This window comes from Capra hircus, chromosome 10, assembly GCF_001704415.2.
Source record: "Capra hircus breed San Clemente chromosome 10, ASM170441v1, whole genome shotgun sequence".
In the NCBI taxonomy this organism is placed as follows: Eukaryota; Metazoa; Chordata; class Mammalia; order Artiodactyla; family Bovidae; genus Capra; species Capra hircus.
Window position 1 is genome coordinate 65,858,996 of NC_030817.1, and position 27,221 is coordinate 65,886,216.

General features: G+C 46.1%; 1 protein-coding gene across 3 annotated transcripts in view; it reads right to left on the reverse strand.

The window, feature by feature from the left end:
• The window catches only part of MAPKBP1 (mitogen-activated protein kinase binding protein 1), a 51,408-nt gene that overhangs the window by 18,298 nt on the left and 5,889 nt on the right, over positions 1-27,221 (reverse strand). For all 3 annotated transcript variants that reach the window (XM_018054418.1, XM_018054417.1, XM_018054419.1), the window contains exon 2: positions 8,774-8,865. In XM_018054418.1, the coding sequence (XP_017909907.1) occupies positions 8,774-8,865 (92 nt within the window). The remainder of the gene's footprint in view (positions 1-8,773; positions 8,866-27,221) is intronic.

Here is a 27,221-nt window from a genome sequence, read left to right on the forward strand (position 1 = left end):
CACAACATCTTTTCCTCTAACTCCTGTCCCCAAATCCCTTCTCAATGCTCTTTCTTCTCCCTCCATCTCCTAATCTTTGCTTCTTTTTCCTCATTACTTTCTCCTCTCTTTATGCCAACTTTCAGTCTTCCACTTCCCTTCTAGAATACCATGTCAGGAGGGTTTTTTTAAAATTTAACCAAAATCATGGTTACATGCTTCTGTTAGGGGCAATCCAGGATGCAGGGGGTCTAATTCCTCCCAAACAGGCAAGATTCATAGAACCTTGGAGCCAGAAGGAAGGATGGAAGGAATTAAATGCACTGTGCTGGGTATCTTTAAAGATCATCTGGTCCAACTCTCCAAGTTTTGAAGTGAGGGAACTTGGCTCCGACAGAGAGCAGGTCTTGCAGTGTCCTGTGCTCTCCACATCAAACACGGTGTCTGTTTGATCTGACTGTGTCAGCCCTGCTGAGCATCCCTGGGGAGCTTCTAAGACGCAAGCCCTTAAATAAGGGCTGTGTGAAGGCTCTGGGTGGTGTGGCCCCTGCCCCTCGCCCTTTTGCTGGCTGTGGTCCTCCCACTCCAGGCCTCTGCTAGAGCCCCTGCCTAGTCTAGAGCATTCTCCCTCCTTTTCCCAACTGGTTAACACTTAACCTCCTTCACATCTCAGGTAAGATGGCCTCAGTACATGCTCTCACAACACAGTTGTACTAGTCTTTCGTGACGTTTATCACAACTGCAATTTAACATTTTTTTTTATATTTTAAAATGTATTTTATTGAAGTACAGTTGATTTACAATGTTGTGTTAATTTCTGCTGGACAGCACAGTGATTCAGTTTCATATATGTATACACATTCTTCTTCACATTCTCTCCCATTTCAGTTTATCTCAGGATGTCGAGTCCAGCTGCCTGCGTACAGTAGGGCACTGATTACAGACTCCTCTACCACTAGCCTGTGTCTTTCACGAGCGTGGGAACTGTGCCTGGGTTCGCTCGCTGCTCTCCTGTGTCTGTTAGGTTTAGTTGTTCAAAACCATTTACTGAATGGATGAATGCTCCCCTGGCTTGGTCAACTGGGGTATCCGTAGGCCAGACTCTCCTCCCTAGCATGCCCACCTGTCTCCTATGGGAGGAGACACCGAAGATCTCTGGATCCTCGGAGCAGGGAGGGGCAGTGCGGACAGAATAGGCTCTGGAGTCAGACACCAAGGTTGGAGTCCTTGTTCTGTTATGAAAAGCTTTGTGCCCCTGGGTAAGTCACAAACTACTTCATTATTTGTTTAAAAGGAGCCTCTAAGATCAAGCTGTCAGGACTTCTGTATAGGATCAAATAATTTTTTGGACACAAAGAGGGACCAAACAAATGGCAGATCTTACTATTCCTCCTCCTGGGGCACAGACAAGAAGCCAAAAGAGACTCCAGGCAGTGGGGAATGAGGTGCCCAGGGGCTGTGTGTCAGGTATCTCCCTCAGAAAACCGGGGGTGAGTCCTGTTAGGATCTGAGTAATGGTAAAAACTTTAAAGGAAGCTTTATTTATTTCTGGGAAGACAGCCAAGGGAAGAGAACTGGGTTAAGCTTGGGGAAAGAAAGTATCTACATCTTCATCCATTTAGGAGACGATAACCTTGGAAAGTAGCAAGGAAGGGACGTGGCCGGGGGGGATGCTGAGGGAGACACTCTCCCCAGGCTCTAGGACAGCAGCACAGAAAGAGAAGGGAGGGGAAACCAGCTGGCTAAGTTAGCAAGCACCATGCGAAGGCAGCAGTGAACTCTCAACACGATGGCTTTCCACCTCCTTCAGTAACTGGTCTGCTCTTCACACTGTGGGCCCAATAATAAGAGTTGCCATTCATCTAGCAGGTTCTGTGTAGCAGGCACTCTGCTAAGCACCTGAGAGATCTGGGCTTAGCTATCCTCACAACAAGTTTTGTGGCTGGTACAATTATCCCCACTTCAAGGTGGAGAAACGAGTCCAGAGGCCTTTTCAAGGCATTTCAGCAAAAGCAAAACAGAGTCAGGATTTTAGGAGCTGTGCTCTAAGGAAAGCAGAGTGGAGTAAGTGAGAGAAAGAAGAGAAAACTGCAATTGAAGAGGCGAGACAAGCACAGAAAGCACACCGACCTAATGCACAGGGTGCCAGGGCAGAAGCTTCTGAGCAGAGGGAGAGGAGACTGGGGCACTTGGAGGGAAAAGGGATTCTGGCTACAGAATTCTGGGAAATCATAACGGGCACAGAAAATTAGAGCAGTCGATAGTTCAAAGTTGATAGGTCTAAATATTTAGATTTAAATATTTTATTCAATGTATGAAAAAGTATACCCCCCACCCCCCACCCCAGGCCTGACACCATCAGCAAAGCCCAGCAAGTTTTCAGGAAAGCTGACATTTTCTAAGGCTAAGGAGGGCTCCACGGGCTTGTCCTCTCTGGTGACGGCTTCTAGTCTGAATGGTTCTGGGTTACCTAGCTTTCAGATCAGCTCCAGATATACCATGGCAGAGGGCTTCGGCCGAGAGCAGATCTGACTGGAATTAGATCAATACAGATTCTGACACATTCCACATTCAGAAAAAGCAGGTGATGCAGGTACCTTCAAACCCAAAGCAGCATGGTAACCTTTCAAGGGCAGTGCATTAGATGGTTTAACACACTCTCCAGTCACTGCACGTAAGCGTTGAGCCCTGCTGGACCGTGGCGTCTTTTGTTTCCTTCTTCCCCAGGTTTGACTCCACGGTGGTGGGAAGTGGGAGAGCAGCGTGTGTGCATAAACAGACAATGTGGACAGAGGATGACAAGCTATGAGGCAACCTTTCCCTTCTCTAACACCTCCCAGCCTCCCAGCATAGCCGGGAAAACTCTGAGTGGAATGGGAGAGTTAAGCCAAGGAGGGAAACACACACAGACTGGCCCTTAAGCTGAAATTTTTACTTCTAATTATTCAAATTTGGGAACCTTCCAACAAAGAGAAAGAGCAGGAAAGAGACCAGCCCACAGCCACAGCTCCACTTGTGAGGATGATAATGCAGATGGTGGAGGGAAGGCACGACTTGGCAAAGACCTCCAAGTTTCCCTGTGCCCACCTTGCTGAGGTCCTCCCAACAGAAGAGACCTCAAAAACACTGCTGTGAGAGCCTCCTCAGTCTTCTCTGACCTTTGAACAAGTTTCCCAGTCTGCTAGGACTGAGGTGGGCAGGGTGCCATTTGCACCAACCTTTGGCCTTTGGCCTCCACATCCCTTGACCCTGGCCAGCACAGCAGGCAGCCATCGGCACGTGCCCGAGCAGCAGTGCTGGCTGCTGTCCTCCATCTGACAGGGCTGGGCTAGCCCAACCGGCCGGGTCCTGTGGTTCAGAACCCCAGGGTGCAGGTGCAAGGAGACTGCTCCCTCTCAGGGAGGCAGCGAGGCCTCAGTCCCTCTGGGCCTCAGGCCAGGAGTCACGTGGTAGAGCACCCCATACCAGGTGCTGGGCCTGCTGCCCAGGGACTTCTCTGAACCAGGAAGGGTCAAGCCCTCGACTGGCCCCCTCCCCAGACAAGTCCAGGCCTGCTGCCGTCACCAAGAGCCCAGCATTCCCACAGGATCCGCCTCCTACGACTCTCCATCCTCCAGAACCCTGGGATGAGCAAGGAATGCAGAAGAGGCACACGCAAGGAGAATACAGAAGGTCTGAGCTGTGGCCCTGCACCTAAAATTTCCTCTTTAAGACCAAGTAAAATCAGAAGGTGACTCACAGAGGCACACCAAAGGTCCTCAAGCGTTGCTCACACATCACCCTGTGTGCCTTTTGAACACTATAACTCCACAACCCAACATTCCCTATTCCCTCTCACTGCCTATTGCTTATACTTTTTCCAAAGCACACATTAGCTTGTAATATTCCATATAGTTTTCTTTTGGGGAGGCAATAGGATCTATCTTCATCACTAGACTGCCAGCTGACAGTAATACCTGTTTTCTTTGTTTACTGTTAAATCCCAAAGGCCTAGAAAATTGACACTCCATAAATATTTGTGAATAAATCTTTAAGTCATTAGCTACCAGATCTCAAAGCCCTAACTCCCAAAGAACCTCCTCAGTAGCAGACGCCCGGGGCAGGTCCACAGTTCTCCCCAACCTTAGGCTTCTAGGACTCACTGATGCTGGAAGGCAGTGTGATGATGGAAAGAATAGGAAAACTGGGGTCAGGCAGACCTGTCTGCTAACATACTGTGTGATCTTGGGCAAAGTTCTTCACTTCTCTGAACCTCAGTTTCCTCATCTATAAGACAAGAATAATAATATCTATGTCTCAGGATTGTTGTGAGAACTGAAGAAAATATGCATAATAACCAGCAGGGCGCTCCTAGCCATCTTCTTGACAGGTTCCCTGGGGCACCAGTAACAAGGAAATGGCTATCCAGGGGTCAGCAGTGGCAACAGGAACTCCAACTACAGTCTCCCATCCAGGGCCTCCAGAGTACTAGTGCCTCATCAGGGTCCTCCTCCAGGTGTGGAATTACAAACTGTCCCTCCAGATTCACTCCCAAAGGGGAAATCTTATGGCTTTAATTATTCTAAGAGATGATGAGTCTAGGACATTACCTAGAGCATCCTTGATTGTAGTCCTCTTTAGATACCTGGCATCCTTCCAAATAAGTAGCCTTCCTAGGCCAGATCATGAGACCCACTGGCCTCTGTTTCTGAGATGCTCTATGAGACCCACCACCCATCCACTGAAACGAATGGGAAAAGAAAACTGGCGATAATAACCCAGTAAATAACATGGTACATGTCTCTCTGCCCAGGAGAATCTGAACATATTCCCTTCCAGGACAGGAAGCGGATCTCACAGGACTCATGAGTCAGGTCCAAAAGGCAGGATCAGAGCCCCTTCCTCTCACTCACCAGGGTCTAGCCACCGTGGCTGCTGTTTAGCTACTCAAACAAATGAATCAATGCGTGCTTTCTTGGGACCTTTGTAGTTGAGGTCTCCACCTGAAAGCGCAGATCTTCACACAGGGATTCCTCTTTGTCACCCAGACAACAGCTCAAAGGCCAGCTCCCACTGAGCCCTGACCAGCCCTACTCCCACCCCACTCCAGGGTATTCACTTACTCTCCTTTCCGTCACTCCTTCAAAACACTGACCACTCTCTGATATTATCGTGCTCATTTGTTTGTTTACATGCTTACTATCTGCTTACCACCCCTCCCCCCACCACTTTAAACCCAGAAGAAGCGGTGACACTGTTCCTCTTATCACCACTGTATACCCTGCAGCTGAAGAGTATACAGATTAGGTTTCCACCAAGTATCTGCCACACACGAGTGACTGCATGGATGAACAAGGTCTTCTGGGAAGATCTACAGGGCCCTGTTTCTGGAGTGAGATGTGCTGGGAAGCCAGAGGGGACGGGTGTCTACGGGTGGCCTCGCGCATGACTCACAGCCATCAGGGCACCGAGTCCAGGCGTCCTCTTTCCTTAGCTCCACCCAGTCTGTGCACCACGCCACACACTCCCTGGCGACCGCCGCGTACCCAGTGTTTACCACAGAGAGGAAGAAGGTAGCAGCGTGCTCCTTCAGCTCAGCTGCCCCTAGAACGCGGGCCAGAAGGAGATTCTGTGGCTTCACATGCAGTCCAAAGCCCGGGGGCTGGGTCTCTCAGCGTCGACTCCAACAGGCGTTGAGTAAATGGAGGGCCTCCCCAGGAGAGCAGGCTTTCCCCTCCTCCTCCCGACTTAAACCACCAAGGGGTCCTTTCCTGGCTGCCAGATAGGGCCCTCACTGTTCCAGGACACCTCCCACCCCAGGAGCAGGTCTGCGCAGAGGCTCTGCACTCAGGCATCAGGGGTCGAGAGAAACCCATTCTCCCAACTGACTGACTCCACAGCAGCAACAGGGGCTGGTGCTGGGCTCTAAAGGTCCTGAAACCCTCTACCAGGGCAGCTGGGAAAGGAGTCCCAGTCAGTTATGGGTTTTCAACTAAACTGAGGGCCTCAAAGCTATCCGTGGACCAGCTCAGCCTCCTGGAGCAAGGGGCTTAAAATGTGACAGGTGGGGGATGGGTTTCCTGTGGGGAGAACAGCTAAGGGAGGGCTCTGGAGAAGAGACACGAGAGCCACCAAAGCTGAAGGGCCCCTCCCCAGAGACTTCAGCCTACCTCTGCCTCGCACACATCTCTCTCCACCCCACCCTCCCTGAGCTGTTTCATTTCCTTTCAGAAAAACTTTGTTTTGGTTTGATATTTGCCTCTAGGCCTCTGGGAGAATTTTTGGAGCTTTGTTTCTCTTCTTGTTTCTAGGATACCTGAACGGCTCCTAGAGCAACAAGCGCAGTAGGAACTAGAGAGTGGGGGATGGGGGCGGGGCGAGGATCACCAGGGAAGAAGAGAAGGAAGACGGAGGTGGGGGGGAAGAGCCTGCTCTTCCAGGGCTCACACAGACGTTGGCGGCCCCCCAGATACCACTGAGGCACAAGGTGAGCTTTAGCACAGAGCAAAACCAAACACCCAGAAAAAAGCCATTTGCAAAGGGAGAACTCAGAGTTCTAGGAAGTCAAATGGTCAGGAAGTGGATCAGGGCACTGCCCAGGGCTGGCCCAAGCCAAACACACGCAGGAAACCCACTGGAGGTGACAGCAAGGAAGACTCCATACACCACCTGGAGGGATGACTCCCAGGCACACGCACCAGGCTGGGGCCTGCCCGTAAACTGAAGCACACACCCTTAAAGGCATCTGGGGTCACAGCAGGTGCGCAAGAGCGGGAGCAGGGCTCCACACTCCCCAGGGCAGGGGCACAGGGCTCAGCACAGCTGGTGCAGCCGCCCCAGCCTTCCCAGTCTGTCCCACATCCAGCCCCCGTACCACCTCCAACAAGAAGGAACCTGGCTTTCCCAGGCCGAGGCAGGCATGAGTGGAATTCCCCAGAGGCAGACTGCACAGGGTATCCAGCGACAGAGATCATTCATCACCTTGCTTCTGGAAACGGGAGGAGGCAAGCTCAGCCCCTGAAGGGTAAAGTCAGCTCAGCTCCCAGTCCCCCAGCACAGACGTCAAATGCCAAACGGCCACGCAGAAGAGACAGACCCCAGAACCCAGGGGCTGAAGGCTCCCTGGAATACACTGAGCTGCCCATAAATTGGGCTCTTCTCATTCAAAGAGTGGGTAAACAGCTTAGGGGAAAGGCAGCTTTAAAAAATAAATGGCAAGTCTGGTCTCCCTCCCTGCCTAGAGCCGTTTTAAAAGAGCTTTGCAGTCAGAGGACTTGGGTTGGAATCCCAATACAGACACATACTAGCTGTGTGACCTGGAGCAAAACGCTTTCTCTCTTTGAATCTTAGCTTCCCTCCTCTAAAATAGGCGATGAAAACAGTTGCAACCTCACAGGGTTGCTCAGAGTATTAAATAATTCCTGTGATGTGCTTAACAAAGTTCCTGACACAGAAAAAGTTCTTGATAAAGGTAGGGATGATAAAACTTAAAAAAAAAAAAGAGAAAGAAATCGTATAGCTGATATAAAAACTCCAGGTGTTGCTGTGGAAGTCATACTGGGCATCCTGGCATTCCCAAGTTGATGGAAGGAGGAGAGAAGAGGCCATCCTATTTTCATGTTCCAGCAGCAAGGATCAGAGGGCGACAGAGTAAACCAGCGGCAGGAGGGCCCCCGAGGCTCCACAAGAAACACTTCTGCAGAAGCTGCAAGCACCTACGGTTGGGGTTTTCTCATGAACAGGAGCAGAGGAGTGAAGAGGCAGCACAGAAAAGAACACCGGCCCTGGAACCTCACCTTTCTGCCAGGGCACTGACATCTCTCAACGTGCCAAGTGATCAGAGAAGCTTTATCCATAACAGCCAAAAAGTGGAAACAGCCTGAATGCTTATCAACAGATTACTGGAGAAAATGCGGTATATCTATCTATCTGTGTGTGTGTGTGTGTGTGTGTGTGTGCTAAGTCACTTCAGTCATGTCTGACTCTTTGGACCCTGTGCGTGCGTGCATACACTCACACACGCATGCACGCACGCACACAGGCACGCACATGTGCACACACTGGAATATTACTCAGGCATGAAAAAGAATAAAATCCATGAAGTCCATGTATGTTTGCAGCGACACAGATGGACCTATTCTCATACTAAGTGAAGTCAATCAGAGGATGACAAACATCCTATGATAGAACCTACATGTGGGATCTAAACAGACGGCACAAACGAACTTATTTGCAAAAGAGAAAGAGACTCTCAGGCTTCAAAGGCAAACTCACAGTTACCAAAGGGGAAAGGTGGGAGCTGGGGAGGGATAAACATATACATGCTACTATATGTAAAATAAATAATCATACTGTAGAGCACAGGGAACTCAGTACTATGTAATAACTTATATGTGAAAAGGATCTAAAAAAGGATATGTGTATATGTATAACTAAATCACTTTGCTGTACACTTGAAACTAACACATTATATATCAACTCTATTCCAATATAAAACAAAAATTTAAAAAATAATAAAACAAAATGACTAAAAGGTAGATATTAAAGACACTGAAAACAGTTGGGAGCTGTGTGTAATACAAAGTATAAATCTGTATGTGTGGGTGGGTGTAGGTGGCCAAAGAGCAGGATAGGATGGCAACAAAGACAACAATCAACACGGAGCCTTTATGTGGCCCCGCATCTCATTTATAAAAACGGCCAAAACATTAATCTGGATGTATTGCCCAGAAGGCACCAGAAAACCCTGCCTCCTCCGACTGATTTAGCATAGCTACAAGCTCCCATGCAGTAAGATCACTGCCAAGACACTCACCCAGCTGGGTAGGCAACTAAACCGGATCGGGGGTCACAGGCAAGTCCTCTGCCTCCAGACACTGTAATTCCAAGCACCTTCTCCAAGGTCACCTGTGAGAACAAGACAGAGAAGTATTATGTTATGGACAGAGGGGGTTGGGAAGGAGGTGTTCTCCCGTGCTGACTGCCTTCCTGGTGACCCTGTCTTCTGGAGAATGGGGCTTGTCCAGGTTCTGATTTGGCATCGGCTCCCTGATCACACGCGAAAAAAGGCCAGGGTACATCACCAGCTTTTAACAGTGCTCAAACTGCTGGATCCAAAGAAAAGAAAATGAAGTGGTTAAAACTCAGGTCATGGCCACAGAGGAACAAGTACTCCCCCAATCCAGGAAAACTCCATTTATAAGGTAAAGCCCTGGGTCCCCAGACTGGCCTCTTGGGTCTGTGAGACTCAGGGGATGTCACTGATCGTGCCTTGGCAGGCACGAAAGAAAGGCCACTCTCATCTCCCAGAGCCGGGAGAATGTTAGGTATCAATTAGGTGACTCATAATACCCCTGATCTATGCATTCCATCACACTCTTCCCCTCCATCAGATGGCAGCCAGTTCATACAGACTATAAGCCCAGGAGGCAGAGACATGGTTTAATGCTATGTTTTGCAAAGCACAGATGCTCAGAGCACTCTAATTATTATTATTAAGCCACAACTCTCACAGAGATGAAAGGGAAACATATGCAAAGTACTCAAGAGATTCTGAGAGAACACGGCCATAGGAGACACTCACCATCACTCTCAAAGTCACTGCTGCTACCTCACACTGTCTGCAGGCCCTGGGACACGTACTGGACTAACCTCAGATTAGTTCACTGAGCTTTCTCCTAGATGAGCCCATGTAAGGTTCAGGCTGCCACGTAACTCATCACTCCACCTCACCCCCTGCTACGGAATGCCTCGCCTGTCACTCCGGGCCAGTCTCCTCAGCACTTCCTGGGCCCCCTGCACTGGCCCTCCTCGGGGAGGCCCTCTTGTCCTCGTTGGTTCAGATGGCAGGGCTTCAGAATGCAGAATGGCCATGTAAACAGGCTAGAGTGTATTCTGTTAAGAGTCTCTGGGGCCTTAATAGGGCCTCATGAACCAGAAACACTTCAGAAGTATTCACATCCGAGGCAGGGGTCACGGGCTCCTAGTCCCTGTCAGTTTCTAGAGAGGGAAAGCCCATAGTCACTTTAGTATCTCTCCTCTTTCTTAAAGCTACCCACAGCAACCTGGCAAGAGCCAAACTCGCCAGCTACCCTGGGTCTTTCTGAGGCGCTAAACCTAGTGGGGGATAAACTAACTTTCGCTTGCTCTAGACATTCTTGATACTTTGCTCTAACAAGCCTCTTTACACACTTTTTCTCAGCTTAACAATCCTCCCCCACCCCTGGGCACCCAGGCAACCTTTCTGAAAGGTCTGAGCACTGCACACAGACTAGAGAACACCAACCAACCCTGGGGAAGCCTGGGGGATGCTCAGTTCATGGCACCGCCCCCCCATCCTGGCACTGCGCCTCTGGCTCTTCCTGAGGGAGGGGTGCTCAGGAACATTCCTGCTGCACCAACTGCCTACTGCAGAGAAAGAGGAGCCTGAGGCCAGCATTACCCACATAGATGAGAAAGGTCACCGAAGCAAGGGCTGAGCTAAAAACACCGCTCAACTCCTATTCTCTCCAGGCTAATCTGATTTCAGGCAAATCCTTTGGATTCATATTTGCATCAATCCCTCCCTTATGCTTCAGCTTTGGTCCCAAAGAATTAGACCAGTCTGTTGGTTCTCAGCTTGCCTTCCCTCTGACAGGAATTTGGGTAGGTGTTTTGTGGGTAGATGATCCAGTTCCACAGAGAATTATCTGGAACTTACTTGGAGTTTTCAGCAGCAATATAAAGCAAGAAGGAGATGTGTGTTACTCAGACCTGAAAGACCAGTGTTTATCAAATGATTTTGACCACAACCCATGTTAAGAGACTGTTTACAGCTTGATCCAGGGTAAACATACATGCATGTGTGAGCTTGTTCATAAAACTGAAAGTTTCACAGAACAATAGTTAACTCTTGTTGCATGTGATGTACTCCAATTTGTATTACGTTCCATTTCATTAAAAAGTAATTCTGGTCTTGGCCCACTCACCTGACTCCGTGGCCCATAAGTGGGCTGAAGTGGCAGTCTGGGGCCCTGCTCAGGGCCATCTCCCCCACTGGGCCTGGGGCTCAGCTGCGGCCCCTGCCACCTCTGTGCTCCTCTGTCACTTTCCTCCTAGGACTCTCGGCAGGAGGGCAGACACCCGGGCTAGGAAACCCCACGGGCAGGAGTTCACCCAGGCTCAAAACTTGGACGATTTTCAAAGGATTTATGAGTTTTGGCTTCTCCTGGCTTTCTGAGCAGCTATCCAGGGGGGAAAAAAAGGCAGTTTCCTTTGGCTCTGTGGAGGGGGAGGAGCAGGGGAAAAACATTCAGGGGCATCAGCTGGTTTTTATTTTATGTTCTAACTCAAACCAGCTTCCTGTTTGCAGGGAGGTTTGGGGTTGAGCTCCACTTTCAAAGGATCTGAGAGTCCAGAGCTCTTGCAGGGCCTCCAATGTCTAGGCTTATCCTGCGAGGCTCCTGGGCAATGGACCTCAGGAACTGACTCTCTCCTCTCATAACCCTCTCCATACCCCTTCCTAGGGCAGCTTCCATCTACCCTTGGAAATGGAGACAAGCCTGGACACCCCTTTGCAAACACACCCCAGGCTGAGAAGGCCCAAGTTCAAGCAGCAGGGTGCTACGGTGGCTCGCACTGGCTCAGGAGAGCGACTGTGAACCTCTGCCCCAGCTCCATACACAGTGAGAGCACACTGGAAGCCTGAAATCACCAAGACAGGGGCACTGACACCATGAAATCAGACAACGCTACAAGCTGGGGCCCCCTTTGCCCCTCAGAGAGTGTGTAAATGTTTACCAACACAACACTAAGCTCAAGCAACTTTCCTCTCTGCCCTGGACTATGGCTGTAACTCCCATGTGTTCTTTCTGCTTCGGGCCTTGCTTCCTACAGTTTTTTTCTCAACATGGCAGGCCACAGTGATTCTTTTAAGAAAGACGGGAGTTCGTGTCATTATGCTGCTCAAATGCCTCCAACTGTTCCCCATCCTTAAGTTTAAATCCAATGTCTTTACCCTGGTTTACAGAATCCTGAGTCACCTGGCCCCTGGCTACCTCTCTGGCCTCATTCCCTTCACTTCCCCCTCCTTTACTCCACTCCAACCATCCTGACTGCCTTAAGCGCCGCAAGGAGATTCTAGCTTCCGGTTCTCTGCGTATGCTATTTATTTCTTCCACTAAAATGCTCTTCCCTCAACTACTCACTCAGCTAATTCACTCAGGTCTTTGCTCAAAGGTCTCCTCAGAGAAGGCTTTCCAGACTGGCTTTACTGCTATTCCTCTATACCCAACCTACCCTGCTTCACTTTCCTTCATTGTACTTGAGAGTCAGGCAGTGACCCGACATGGGTTCTTTGTCCACTTACTTACTGTCTGTCTCCTCTACCATAATAGGGGCTCCTCAAGGGCATGGCCTAAGTTGCTACCCCTCACTGATGCATCCCTAGCACTTTGAACAGTGCCTGGCACAAAATGGGCACTTGATAAATATTTGATGAATAAGTAAATGCATGGCAGAGGCTCTGGCAACAGTGAAACAACAGAGATAGGAAGCACAAGAAAACTGGGGTTTTCAGGCCAGCAGAGTTGCTCTCCACAAAGTATCTGAAACTGGGTGTGTAGGAGTTCCCTGGTTGTCCAGCGGTGAGGAGTCGGTGCTTTCCCTGCCATGGCACAGGTTCCATCCCTGGTCGGAGAACTAAGATCCCTCAAGCTACATGGCTAAAAAATAATAGTAAAGAAAAACTAGCTGTGACAGGAAGACCATGTCTAGATGAGGACGAGTACAAAGGGAGGTTAATGGTACAGGTAACATTTTGTTTCTTAAGTTGATGGTGGGCACACAACTGTTCATTATTCCACGTGTATTCAGTGTATGTCTTAGAGACTGCACAGGAGAAGTTTAAAAGACAGAAAAGATATGGTCCAGGATGTGGTGTGGGGCTCAGCACCTTATGAGCAACATCCTTCTATAGTTTACGTCCCTGACTTCTCCTTATCCTCAAGCCGCTTCGTTGACACCCGCTGACCCAGCAATGTGAGGGGAAGGGCAACAGAGAACTGAAGAATCAGTTTTTACTGGATTTAGGTTTCTCACTTCAGTGCTTGTCAGGCTGTGTTGTATTTGCAATGCTCCCGACACACCGCTTTCTTCTGGTGGGAGTTTTCAAGGACTACTGCATACATCCCTTCTCCTGACTGCTAAGCCTGGCCGCAGGTGAGGAGACAGCCCCCTCAGCCTGGGTCCCTGAGTGACTGATGAACAGAGTGCCCGTGCTGACCCACAGTGAACACAAGCAGGAACAAGAAAGAAACTATCTGTTAAGTCAGGCAGATGGTGAGGAGATTTGTTACCACGGTATGACCTAGCCCAGCAATTTTCACACGTTTTGGTTGGTCTCTTACGTGTTTTGGTTTCCTTACACTCTTAGAAATTATCAAGGAGCCAAAGAGCTTTTGTTTATATAAGTTATAAATATCAATACTGGTTATATTAAAAATTACAATGGAAATACTGAAATTATTTAATTTGTTCAAAAGTAATAAAAAAAACCCATTACATGTTAACACTTTTATTAAAAGTAACTCTAGTTTCCAAAAAAAAAATCAAAAACATTTAGTGAGAAGAGTGGCACTGTTTAACATTTTTCCCGATCTCTCTAATGTCTGGCTCAATAGAAAACAACTTTCTCATATCTGCACCTGCATGCAATCTGCTATGATGTTATTTTAGGTGAAGATAAAGAAAATCTGGCCTTATTTGTATATGTAATTGGAAAGGAGGAGACCACAGAGATGCCCTTAAAGGGTTTTGGGGACCCCAGGGATTCTCTGACCACACCTTGGGAACCAATAACCAGCCCCTCCTGTATACTATAGCATTTCTTCATAAGGAAGCAAGCCTACCAGCATGAGAGTTCTGGCCTCAAGCATCATTTGAGGAAAATGAGGCAGGGATCAGGCCCTGTGAGAAAATAGCTGTCCTCAAAGTCAGGGATGGGGCCCCAACTTCTGACAGGAACTTCAGCTCCAAATCCTCATGGCCCAAATGTCAATGAAATACAGCTCCACAGATACACCAGTCCAGGTAATTGATTCTGGCCCATGCAGCTAGCACCCTGATACATACACAGTTCTAGGAACATCAAGGGCAAGTGAAAACTCAGAATTAAGAAGAGGGCACTCCCTCTGGACTCTGCAGTGCTCTCCTCCACATCTGAAACACAGCCTAGAAGCAGGGAGAATACTTAAGTTGTGACCCAGCCACTCCTTGGGCAGGTGGAGAGTGTTGAGATGGAGGAAAGCCTACACCAGCCAGAAAGAGGGTGTCATCTTTCCCCAGCAGCAAGGCTGCAGAAGGGCAGAATTACTACAGACACACTGCAAAGCAAGGCTTGAATGCCCACCCCTCCCAATGTGCACTAGGCAGGGCAGTATTGCATCCTTCTAAGAGAAAGAAGGAAAGCAGAATCATTCCTCACTGTAATGAGATAAAGGGATAACTTCATAATTGCTTATTCCCAAGAGAGAAGGAAAGACTAAAGCCAACTGTTTAAGAGCTCTTCTGGCTCTCATTAGAGTAGATGGAAAAAACAGGTGGCTCAGAGGCAATAGACAGGACTACTCATTCATTCTCCATAGAACAGTATTTTCCAGAATGCAGACTGCAGCCTATTAATGGGATCTGAAATTGATTTAATAGGTAATGAATAGCTAGAACAAAAAACAGACCTCATGGCATGTAGTAATGGTAAGTACTGATCATGAAACTTTATTTCAGGGGTATGTGTGTGTGCACTGGGTCACAATGTAAAGCACATTTCTTAATATGAGTTGTTCTTTAAAACGTGAAAGTCACTGGGATGCCGTTAGAGTCCTAAAATGCAGAGTACAGACTCAACCCTCTATCCTCAAAATCCAATAGGGAAGATCAATGACATACTACAAAGCAATCCAGCATGTGATAGGGTCATAAGAAAGATATGAAGTGCTCCAAGAGGAGGAAGAGGGGTGGTTTCTGAACAGGATCAGGAAAGGGAAACAATGAGCTTTCCCGGAAGATTAGATGGAATGTGACCTGGGCCTTGCAGTGAGGATAGGATTTTGACAGATGGACATATAGAGAGAAGGAATTCTCAGTAGAAGAAGCTGCATGAATGAGTCTGGCAGAAGGAAACAGCAGCAACAGTGAAAGCAAGGACTTTCTGTAGGAGAGTTAGGTCAGAAAAGGTAGACTGCAACCAGATCAGGAAGGGCCCTGGTTACCAAACTAAGTCAGGTTTTTTGGAGGCTCTGGGAAGCCCCAGGAGGGTTTCAAACGAACCAGGGACATGATCAAAGCTATATACATCATTACCAAAGCACAGCTCAGGCGGGGAGCCCATATAGGAGACTATTACGATAGCTCGAGTGAAGAGTAGTAAGGATCTAGACCAGCATAGAGACAGTGAGAGTAGGAAAGAAATAATGACAAAGGAGAAAGTGACAAAGCAAACAGAACTGGCAAGACAAGGCACTGTACAACTCTGTAGAAAAAAGACAAAAGACTCAAATTTTGAACTTCAGAGACAGGGAACAAGGTGGTGCTATGAAAAGAAATGGTACCATGATCAGAGAAAGGGGGTCTGGACGAAGTGGGCGGAGGGGAACTGTTGGTGTCGGTTGTAGATGTGGCGAATCTAGGCGCTTCAGGAATATTTAGCAGGAACCACAAAACACTTGGGGTTTCCCTGGTGGCTCAGATGGTAAAGAATCTGCCCACAACGTGGGAAACCCAGGTTCGATCCCTGGATCAAGAAGATACCCTGGAGAAGGAAATGGCAAGCCACTTCAGTATTCTTGCCTGGGAAGTGCAATAGATAGAGAAGCCTGGTGGGCTATATAGTTCACGGAGTTGTAAAGAGTCAGACACAACTGAGCAAATAACACTACTACACTACTATAAAACATTCAATTTAGCTTAGCAACATACACATTGAATTGATGCTCGGGAGAGAGGTGAGGACTAGAAACAGCTATCTGAAAATTATTCACATGGAGGTGAAAACCAGCACTGAAATGCAATGAGATGGGAGGAGACAGAGGGGAGAGAGAGTGAGGCTGGTGGACAGAAATGTGGGGAGTAGCTGTTTTTAGAGTATGGGAACAATGAGATCCCGGCAGTTAGAAAAAGAGAACCAGGAAGCTAGTGAAAGGGAGAGTTACCAGAAGGAAGGGATAGTTAATATAAGTGCTAAAAAGAATTGAAAGAAGCAAGAAATGGACTCCAAAGCCATCTGCAAAACTGGCGGCACAGCACAGGGTCCCAAGCCGTCCCACCACCCCCACCCTGCCCCAAACACTTGATCTCAGGAACTCTGCATAAGGCCTTCTAAACTCTTCTGGTGTCTCTCTCTCTAGTCCCTAGATCTAATCAGCCTACATGCTAGAGAGAGGCACCAGCCAATGAAAGATTCAGTGTGTGGAGGCACTGCTAGGGAAGGGCTTCTATGGAGCCCACGGTGTATGTGATTCTCATCCGTCCTCGCGCTCTCGGTGTGTGGGACTACGATAGGGAGTCTGTGGTGCTCCCTGAAGAAAGCAGCTGCTCCCCCGAGAGAAAACTAAGAGGCCAGAGCTACAAAAGGCCAGGGTCATCTAGGACTCAGCTGACCTCAGAATGATAAAGAAACCCCCGCGACTGAGAGGATGCTGTTTTGCTTGCCATGTTTTGTTGCCATCAGTTTCTTTCTTCCCCCTTCGCCCTTTCTCTACTTCTCAATCCCACTCAATACAAGTTACAAATACCTAAGTTATAAGTCATTCCAGCCAAACTATGGGCTTGCTATTTCTATAAACAAGCATGTCACAGACCTGTCAGGGGCAGAGCCCTCTCCGCCTTTCCCTCCCTTCCTGCAGGTTAAGAATAACTACGCCTGTCTCTTGCCCACACACTACACTCTAATCTCACAAAGCAGATTCTCCACCAGATTCTGAGAATTGCCACTTATACAAAAGCCACAAAGACAGTTCAAGGCCAGGAGGCTTTGCGCAGAGACTTAGCCAGCTGGGCAAAGACCTAGTGACCAGCCCTGTGAGAGGGAAGGGGGAAGCAGGTATCAGGCCCAAGCTCGCTCACTCTTGTTTGTTCAGAATGCAAGGGGCCAGCTGGGGAGAGGCAGGAAGACACACAATGGCCACTCCAAGACTGCAGAACAAACCTTGCCTCTCCACTCTGCTCCTGGTCTCTACCCCATATGGACAATTTCCAGTTCTACTGTCTATGCCATCAAGTCTCTGAGACAAATAACTTTCACTATGACAGAAAAGTTCTGGTAGCTCAGACGGTAAAGCATCTATCTGCCAGCAGTGCGGGAAACCCGAGTTTGATTCTTGGGTTGGGAAGATCCCCTGGAGAAGGAAATGGCAATCCACTCCAGCACTCTTGCCTGGAAAATCCCCTGGATGGAGGAGCCTGATAGGCTACAGTCCATGGGGTCACAAAGAGTCGGACACGACTGAGTGACTTCACATGACAGAAAAACCCAGTTCCCTCACTAGAGCTCAAGATTAGTTGGAATTGAGCCAATTCTGTAGTGCTAGGATTAAAACAGCCTCAGCAACTAAGGAAGGTGAGTCTGCCACTGTTTGAGAAGAGGTGACCTTTGAAATCCTTTAGCCAATAAGCCCCTGGGGACCAGAGAACAGAGGTTCCCAATTCTGCCCCGTCAGTAAAACTACTCAGAGGGCTTACTAAGTTTTGTTCACAAAGCAGTCCCCACCTTTTACCCAGACCCTGCCTCTGCAAGATTCCTGAGCTATGGGAGGGTGGGGTCGAGGCGAAGCTGCTTATTAAAGCTCTCCAGGAGGTTCTAGTGATTGATAGGGTAGGGAACTATTCAATTAAAGCATTTTGCCTTTTTATTTTCAAATTTCAACCCCTCCTCCTGTGACTAGGGAGAAAACAACATTCCGAGTAGTCTTATTCTTAAGAATACCCAGATTCATGGGCTGCAAAGGGTCTTGGGCAGAAAGAGGATCTACAGCTACACCAAATACCATCTATTGAATGTGCACTCTGTGCCAAGAACTGTGCTAAACACTTCAAAAGATCATCTCATTTAGTACTCTTGACAACTTGATGAAGGACTAGTATTATCTCCATCTCAGAGATAAAGGAGTCAGGTAATTAGTGAATGGAAGAACCAGGATTCAAACATAGGTCTGTCTGGTTTCAGAAACCATGGTGACCAAGGAGGGAGCTCAGGTTCTCCCAAACCACCAAAATGCTGTCACTTCTGACAGAGCACACGGGAAGTCGCCATGCCATCGTGGAGGCAGTGGGGACAAGTCTGAGCACCAAGATCTAAGGCAAAGGGCACAGGAGGAAGTAGAGAGGCAGCAGGGTCCTCTCCTGCCTGTGTTAATGTTTGTTTTTTTAAAGTAGCAGCCCTTATCAGTAATGTAACTGGGTCTAAAAATGGGTTCTACAATACAGTATACTAACCTATATATATGGAATTTAGAAAGATGGTAACAATAACCTTGTATGCGAGACAGCAAAAGAGACACAGATGTGTAGAAGAGTCTTTTGGACTCTGTGGGAGAGGGCGAGGGTGGGATGATATGCGAGAATGGCACTGAAACATGTAAATTATCACATGTGAAACGAATCGCCAATCCAGGTTCGATGCATGATACAGGGTGCTTGGGGCTGGTGCACTGGGATGACCCAGAGGGATTGGATGGGGAGGGAGGTGGGAGGGGGGTTCAGGATGGGGAACACATGTACACCCATGGTGGATTCATGTCAATGTATGGCAAAACCAACACAATATTGTAAAGTAAAAAAATAAATAAATAAAACTGAAAAAAATAAAAATGGGTTCTGACCTCTCCTCTCTGAGATGGTTGCAGAGAAAAAAGAGTAACAGAGGGTCTTCCGATGTCAGAGTACCCCACGTTGTCAGGGCTTACCTGTGTCCAGCTGGCACTAGAACCTACAGCATAGACAGCTGACACCTATTTCCAAGGAAACTGACATTGACAGCATCAGAAGCATTTTCATGTGCAGGCAGAGGAGGAGCTAAGGAGGGCACTGGACCTCAGACCAGAAGAGAGGGAATGAGAGGGGCCTCTAGCCAAACAACTCAAGTACAATATGACCAATAGCCAATTTCAAAGAACAGCTTGAATAACACAGTGCCTGGTATAGGGCAGTATTCCTACCCTCCCTTTCCCTTCCAGTTATCAGAAAGGCAAGGATAAGAGACATCTCAATTTAAGCAACCAGAATAAAGGGGGAAAAAAAATTTTTTTTTCCTAAGGTCAGTCCTTGCTATAACAATACTGGAACCACAAACAAAGCCTTATGACCTAAAAAATCTGATCAAGAAGGGTCTGATTCTTCTTCATTCACCATTTCTGCATCCCTGAGTTTTCTTAATCTCTTGGTTTCCAAACTTTGTAATGAGGGAGAGTACTAACTGTTCTTTATCTGGACTAACTGTGCAAGGTGATTGCGTGTTCTAGGACGAGTGTAGTGGAGAGGACGCTCAGTGCCCCTGCAATCACACCAACTTGTGCCATGGGACTCTCTTTGAAGAAGGAAGATCACCTCAATGCGTTATTCTCTATAACATGCTCACTTCCCTTCCACTAGGCTTCCTTGGTGACTCAGACAGTAAAGAATCCACCTGCAATTCAGGAGACCTGGGTTCAATTCCTGAATCAGGAAGATTTCCTAGAGAAAGGAATGGCAACCCACTCCAGTATTTTTGCCTGGAGAATTCCATGGACAGAGGAGTCTGGTGGGTTACAGTTCATGGGGGTCACAAAAGAGTCATGACTGAGCAACTAACACTTTCCTTTCCATTGCTAACACCAACACCCTGGTTGAGGCCTTCAGCACCATATTCCTGAATATGGTGATGGCTTCCTAATCAATCTCCTTACTGCAGACTCTGCCCTCCCCTCCCCAACCCATCAAAATAATCCTTCTATAGTATAGCTATGATTATGTCCCTACTCTACTCAAAAATCTTCAGCGACTCCCTGTGCTGTGCTTAGTCTCTCCATTGTGTCCATCTCTCTGCAACCCCATGGACTGTAGCCCACCAAGCTCCTCTGTCCATGGGGATTCTCCAGGCAAGAATACTAGGTGAGTTGCCATGCCCTCCTCCAGGGGATCTTCCCAACTCAGGGATTGAACCGAGGTCTCCCGCACTGCAGGTGGATTCTCTAAGCCAACAGGGAAGCCCAAATATACTGGAGTGGGTACCCTATCCATTCTCCAGAGGATCTTCCTAATCCAGGAATGGAACCAGGGTCTCCTGCATGGCAGGCAGATTCCTTACCTGCTGAGTTACCAGGAAGCCTTCAATGACTCCTTGTGCTGTGCTGTGCTTAGTTGCTCAGGCCTGTCCAACTCTTTGTGACCCCATGGATTGTAGCCCTACAGGCTTCTCTGGTAATCACGGGGATTCTCCAGGCAAGAATACTGGAGTGGGTTGCATGCCCTCCTCCAGGGGATCTTCCCAACATAGGGATCGAACCCAGGTCTCCCACACTGCAGGCAGATTCTTTACCTTCTGAGCCAATGATTCCCTAATGCCAACTAAACAAATTATAGTGTCTTAGCCTAGAATCCATCTGTCAATGGGCCCTATCATTCTGTTTCCTTCTACTTACCATATGAATCATGTGTATTTGTCAATCTGGATTACTCATTATTCTGGAAAGGAGCTCCAGGGCTTTAGTTTATATTCTTCTGCCTGGAATGCCCTTCCCTTGCATCCACCACCCCACACTGAAACCCTACCCTTCCTTTAAGAACTGGCTCAAATATCACATCCCCTATGATTCTTTCTGTGTTCACCCTGGCCAGAAGTGACTCCTCCCTCCTTCGTATTCTTAGAGCAGCACTTAATTTTCATCATTTACATGGCATGTGTTACTTAGTACCTTGTACAGAAGTTCTTTATGGATTTGTCTTCTCTCTCCTACTACTCCATAATCTCCTGGAAGGCAAAGACTGTGTCTCATACAACTCTATGCTTATAGCACAGGGCACAATGTTTAACAGAGTGTATTTGTTGAGTCCATTTTTACCTTTTATTTATTTTGTCTGGCTGTGCCACGTGGCTTGTGGGATCTTAGTTCTCCAACCAACAATTGAACCCATGCCCATGGCAGTGAAAGCATGGAGCTGTAACCACTGAACCATCTGAGAATTCCTTGAATCCACTTTAGTACTTGAAAAACATTTGTGAATATTCTTTAGTTTATTTTACTTAGTAAATTCTTTAACCTCCTAGAGAATCCTCCATCTATCACAGTCAATCCTAGAAGTTGGAGCTGGAAGCAGGATTTTGGTGCCTTTCCAGAAAGAGTAGGGAAGGACTAAATGGAATAATCCATATGCCTTAAATGGTTACAAGCAAAACACTGTTACCCCTGACTTTAGTAAATACATGCATAACATGGCTCTTCATAAATCTGACTTAAATTATAATTAACAAGTCCAAAAAAAGATTTAGATTTTTGCTTAATAAAAGTAACAACTATTATTTAAAAAGAGCTTTACCTGTCCTTTTTAATCAGAAATGGATGTAGCTATGAGTAGTTACTCTGGATGTTAGAATTATGAATGGCCTGTTTTCTTCTTTATGTTTCTCTATATTATGTAAAAAAAAAAAATCTTTTCAGAAAGCACATATATTTCAGAAAGTATAAAAAGATATTTTGTTTACCAAAACTAACCAAGGAAATATTTTTAAAGATATCAGAAACGGATTATCTCAAATTCAAGAAGTTAATGATGAATTTGTGGAAAGATATTTTTATATCTTATTTTGAATACTAAAAAAAACAAAGTTTATTATACCAGATATATTTTCCAATATTTGTGCACAAAATGAGTATACATATTTTTTAATTTAAACATTTTAGATTTAAGTATGAAAAACACGTTTAAATTGGAGAGACTTTTATCTTTATTGTTTTTTTCTACTTACAAAAATAACACAGACTCATTGTAAAAAAATTCCAACATTACAGAAATATAGAAATGTAGATAGTGAATGTCCACCATAATCTACTCTCCCTCCCTGAGGTAACCAATTTTAACAACAATTTGGTATTCATAGCCACACAATTTTTTCTATGCACATACTAACATACATGTTTTAATAAAATATAAATAATCATTAACATAAACACTGTTGCACAGTTTGCTTTTTGTCACATAACAGGTTTTGTATACTCTCTCATGTCAGTAGATATAGATTGACTTCATTTTTTTCAACAAGTACAAGGTATTTCATTTTATGGATGTACATCAATCCCCGATTGATGGTTACTTCAAAGATTTTACTACTGTGAATAATGCTCCCTAACAACAAAAAATTCAGTCATATATACTTTTGTGTGGTGTAAATGTTTGCATAGAATAAAATCCCAGAACTGTAACTGCTAGATCAAGAGATGAATATGTAAATTTTCCTTCTGAAGGATATTACCAAGTTGTCCTTTAAAAAAATGGTTAGGTCAGTCTCTGCTTTCACCGACAGTGGAAGGGTATTAGTGCACTTGTTTCCCCCCATGTTCAGATATATTTTCTTTAAGCATAAATTATTTAAACAGGTTATTTCACTCTTGTCTCATATTAGAAACTCAAAACAATGGGTCATAAAATTAATGCGTTTTCACTCTGCCTTTAAATTCTTAGTCTGAAAGGAAGCTCTAAGACTAATTCACTTCCCAAATTATTTCCCAACATAAATGAATTAGCTCCCAAAGAAGAAAAAAGTTCTATTTGTTTCTATAGATGCTATTGCTGTTAAAAAGCATGCTTATTACTCTAGTGATCTTCAATCAGACACAGTAAATTAGGACTCTCCCCACTCCCGGTTCACTAGTTTGATGTTTTTTCATTCCCAAAAAATATATCCATATCCCTGAAATAAATTATACAGTAGTTAGTATCAAAAAGAATATTTGCTAAGCCATTCGTTTTGGTCCTTAGTTAAAGCATGGTTGGTACAAGTTAATATTGGCAAGGAAAAGGACACAATATAAAGGTGCAAGGGAGGATGATTCAACGTTGGAACAGAAGTTGAACCTGCAAAAAAGGACTTCTCACAAATGGAAACGTGAACGAATATCTTGCCAGCAAATCAGAAACAAATTCCTGGATATTCTAGAAATCTATGGACCCTGATAATACTAGCAACCCTATAACAGCTGTAACCTTATTTAGCTTTTATAATGTGCTTTCATGTTCATTAAACCTCATTTAATCCTCACAACAGCCCTGGGAGGAAGCTGTAAGTATTCTAGTTTTACAAATGAGAGAGAAATCAGTGCCCTCAGAAGTGAGGAAGCTGTCCCACCAGCCCCCACTACGCTCTACCACCAACCCCCTCACACCCACGCCCACTCCCAGCACGCAACTGGAAGTACGGTGGGCATCACTTGGGAGCCTGGTGGTACTGCAGAGTCTTGGGGTGGGTCTGAATCTTAACCTGCATTTTAGCAAGGCCACTGGCCTCTTGCCCCCACCTGTTAATTTGTCTATATGTTAACTCCTGGAAGCCCTGTTCACTAGCCATTTCTGGGTTTGCTAAGAGGGAAAGTCTCTACCACAGTGGCATGGTGGCCTCAGAAGGGAGACCAAAGCAGCCTGGGGACAGAAGGACATCCTAAGGAGAAAGGCCATGTTTAGAAAAGTCAGCAGCAGGTTATTATGTCATATGAAAACCATCATGTTGTGCAAAGATAGTGTATTTTTCCAGCTAGAAGCTGACCAACAGTGTCAGGGTCCCAGAGGCAAGCAAGCCCGCAGCCTGCCTGTTGCATGTTAAATCCTGACAAGCAGCTGCTTGCTTTCCTCCAGGCAGTAGTTGAGTGATGGCAAGAGTCAAGGTTTCTGAGCATGCTCCCAACTCCTCCTTCATGATCACAAAGTAGCTTGGGGCTTACTCTCCTCAGGATTAACTAGGCCAGCCGCAGGAAAGCATGCATTAAGATCCCATGCTTTTGCACCCCTGATGTTATCACTGTTGCCTACTTGAGGAAATAAATCAAGATAATACAAATTTCACATCAAGTGAGGCAAGGCACTTGCTCAAGGAACTTAGCAAACCTGGAGCCTGCCCAGCCAAACAGAATCAGGCGAGCAAATGATGTCATTTTTGCTCATTTCATGTTCACTGAAGCCCAACTATCATCATCCAGGTCAGCCCTGACATAAGATATTCCAGATTCAGTTTCTTTCACAGAAAACAGGCATTTCAACTCAGTGACTCTCCACAATTTCAAAGACAAGGTCAGTTTGCATAGGGACAGCTACAAGGTAACAGAGGTGGAGAACTGGGGTGATGAGGGAGAGATTTGGGGTAGGTAGTACTAGCAAGCCACCAGGAGTATAAGCTACACAATCAACTGCCATCTAGGAACAAAACAGTTTAAAGCCTCATGATACCCCCCTACACACACATATACACACACACAGACACACACACACACACCCAAAGCATCTGTTGGTCTCCACTTCACTCCCCCACCTCACTCCAACCCCGAGAGAGAAGCAGCAACTGCTTGTGGCTTATCGTCATCTGGAACCACACAGCTGTGCCCTGTTATCTTGACATTTGCAGACCCACAGAACCTCACAAGCTGTACATTTTCTAAGGATACCACAGGATGAGAAACTGGGATATAATCCAGAAAATCTGGAGTTGGGAGTGGGAAGAGGAGCAAGGACATTGAGGGACAAGGGTTAATGAATGATGGTTCTAAAACAACAGTCTGAGAAGTTAATTAAACTAATTTTATAGGGAATGTTGGGGGGAAAGTATATTTTTTAAAGTACTGCTCTTTTCCAAGCTGATCACAGATGTGACACTTGGCTTCAGCAATACTAGGCATATTTCTGTGCTCAGTGTTATATTTCACACATGAAGATTCCCCGGGAGGAGTACAGGATAAAGATTAAGATCAGGCTTTGGAGTTAAGACAGCCAAGATTCAAATTGCAGCTCAGTCATCCACCTCTCTTAGCACTAGTCATCTTCCTCATTTACAAAATGGAGATAGTAACAGTACTTACAGTACAGTACTTACAGTAGGGTGGTATGAAACTTAAATAATGTATGTATATACTTGGCACAGTACACAGCAAAAAGCTCAATAAAAGTTAGCCATTATTACCACTACAAATATTAGTATTTCCGGTATTATTACTGTAAGAAAAAGACAGGAAGCATGGACAACAAAAGTTGGGAATGGGTGGTTCCAAAAGGCATACTACCCGGAAATGGGGAATGGCACAAATCTATAATGGATGGAAAAAGAAACCTGAAAAGTAAAAGAACAGCTAGTCAAGATTAAGTCCTCAGGTACTTAATTTTTAACAATAAAATCGTCTTAATTACATATGACAAAAGCCTCATCTCACCTTAACGACACCATTAGCATCACATCCTTCAGAAAGTACCAACACCTCGGCAGCATTCTGCTTCTTGACTTGGGTGGTGGTTACATGAGCAATCATTTTATAATTGTGCACAATAAAAGGCTATATTATTATATTTCATAAACTTTTCAATGTCTATTATATTTATTCCACAATTTTTTTAAGTTTTTAAGTGCAAGCACCTTTAATGGGTCAGCCAAACTCACAGAGAAACGGCCAGAAGCATCACTAAAGGAACAGAGAAAGCAAAGAGAGGAGAGGCATGACGGGAAGTCAGAAACTGTAGTGAGCTCCGCGCGAGTGAGAAGCAATGCTCAAACCCAGAAGAGGCTGAGGAGTTCCTTCTCAGGATTCCTCCCAAAGAGAATGTGACAAAGTGGAGGTGGGGGGAGAATAAAAACAGCCATGTGGTTTCACAAAATGTTGTTCCAAGATCTTCCAGTATATTTAAATCTCAACTATGAATGTAGGGGCAGGGAAGGAAAAGTATGTTTAGCTCCATTCCAGGTTTAGGGGAAGAGATAAAGTACATAAACTTAACAAATCTAAACTAAGAAGAGAGGTTGTTTTATAGACTAGGGAAGCAATACACAGAGCATCACATTCTGTGATAAGATGAGTGAGGGCAGAATTCTCTCCCCAGAAGTCAGAGGAGATAAGTATGAACTCTTTCTTCTGGACGCATCCTTCAAAACCAGAGGAAAATGCTGTGGCCAATTGAGAAGCACTGTGGACTTGCTGATACAACTGTCAGGAGGAAGGAAACCAAGATCTGGAAAATCTGAACAACCAAAATTACCAACCTTAAGGATCCACACTGCCAGTCTGTCTGCCACACTCACTTCATTTCTTACACTCCCCGTCCCTCCTTTTTTTTTTTTTTAAAGAGGTAACAGAAACTAAAGTAAAATCTATGATGTGGATTTGATTCAGTAAACTTCCAAAGAGGTGGGCAGCTCTCACTATACATCTCTACTGAGAATTACTATAAAAGAAAGCTGATAGAAACCTGGCCCTGTCCTACATTAAACAACAGAGGCCAGAGGAGAGGCTTAGCTGGCAGCAGTGGGAATGTGATGTATAATATAACAAATCCTACTGAAAACACTGTAGCTTTTCTTCCTACCAACACAGCAGTCTAGACATGAAGGAAAAACCAATAGATACTCCGAGAACAACAGAGGGACAGCCATGTTCCCAGAGAAGCTTAGTGTGAACAAACACAGTCCCAAATTTCAAACCCTGAACTGTTTTCCAAACAAAGGGGCAGTGATATCAGCCACAAGTCCAACTTGAGGCTCGGGGGGTTGACAGAGAGGGTACAGAGCTCAGGCTGAAGCCTCATTTCTATGAATGTTTTCTCATTAGTCAAGAAATGAAAACACACAGATAACAAGTAGAAGAGGGAGGGAAGTCAAGAGAAACACCAATGGCCCCAAAGATACTAAAAATATCAGCAAGAAATAAGACAGTCATTCAACCTGATCCAACAGGGGAAACTTGCCCTAAATCACAAGCTGAGAGAGGGAAAAGAAATGTGGGAAGTAGCAGTGCTGTTAGACCCTGAAATGAAAGAGGCCAAGCAGATGAGGGGAGGCTCTGCAAGACAACTTAGAGCCCGAAGAGGCTGGGCTATTTTAGACAGCAAAGCAAGGGGTGCTTGATTGCGGACAGAAGAATCCTCTCTCCCCAGTGAGACTTACTTTGAAGGCTGAGGGCAGCTGCAGGCACCGGAAGGAAAAGGAAATGGAGATCAAAGGAACACGACCAGGAGGACACCTCACTCTCTTCACTGTACACCACCTGTTCTGAGGAGCTCGCAGCGCTTCA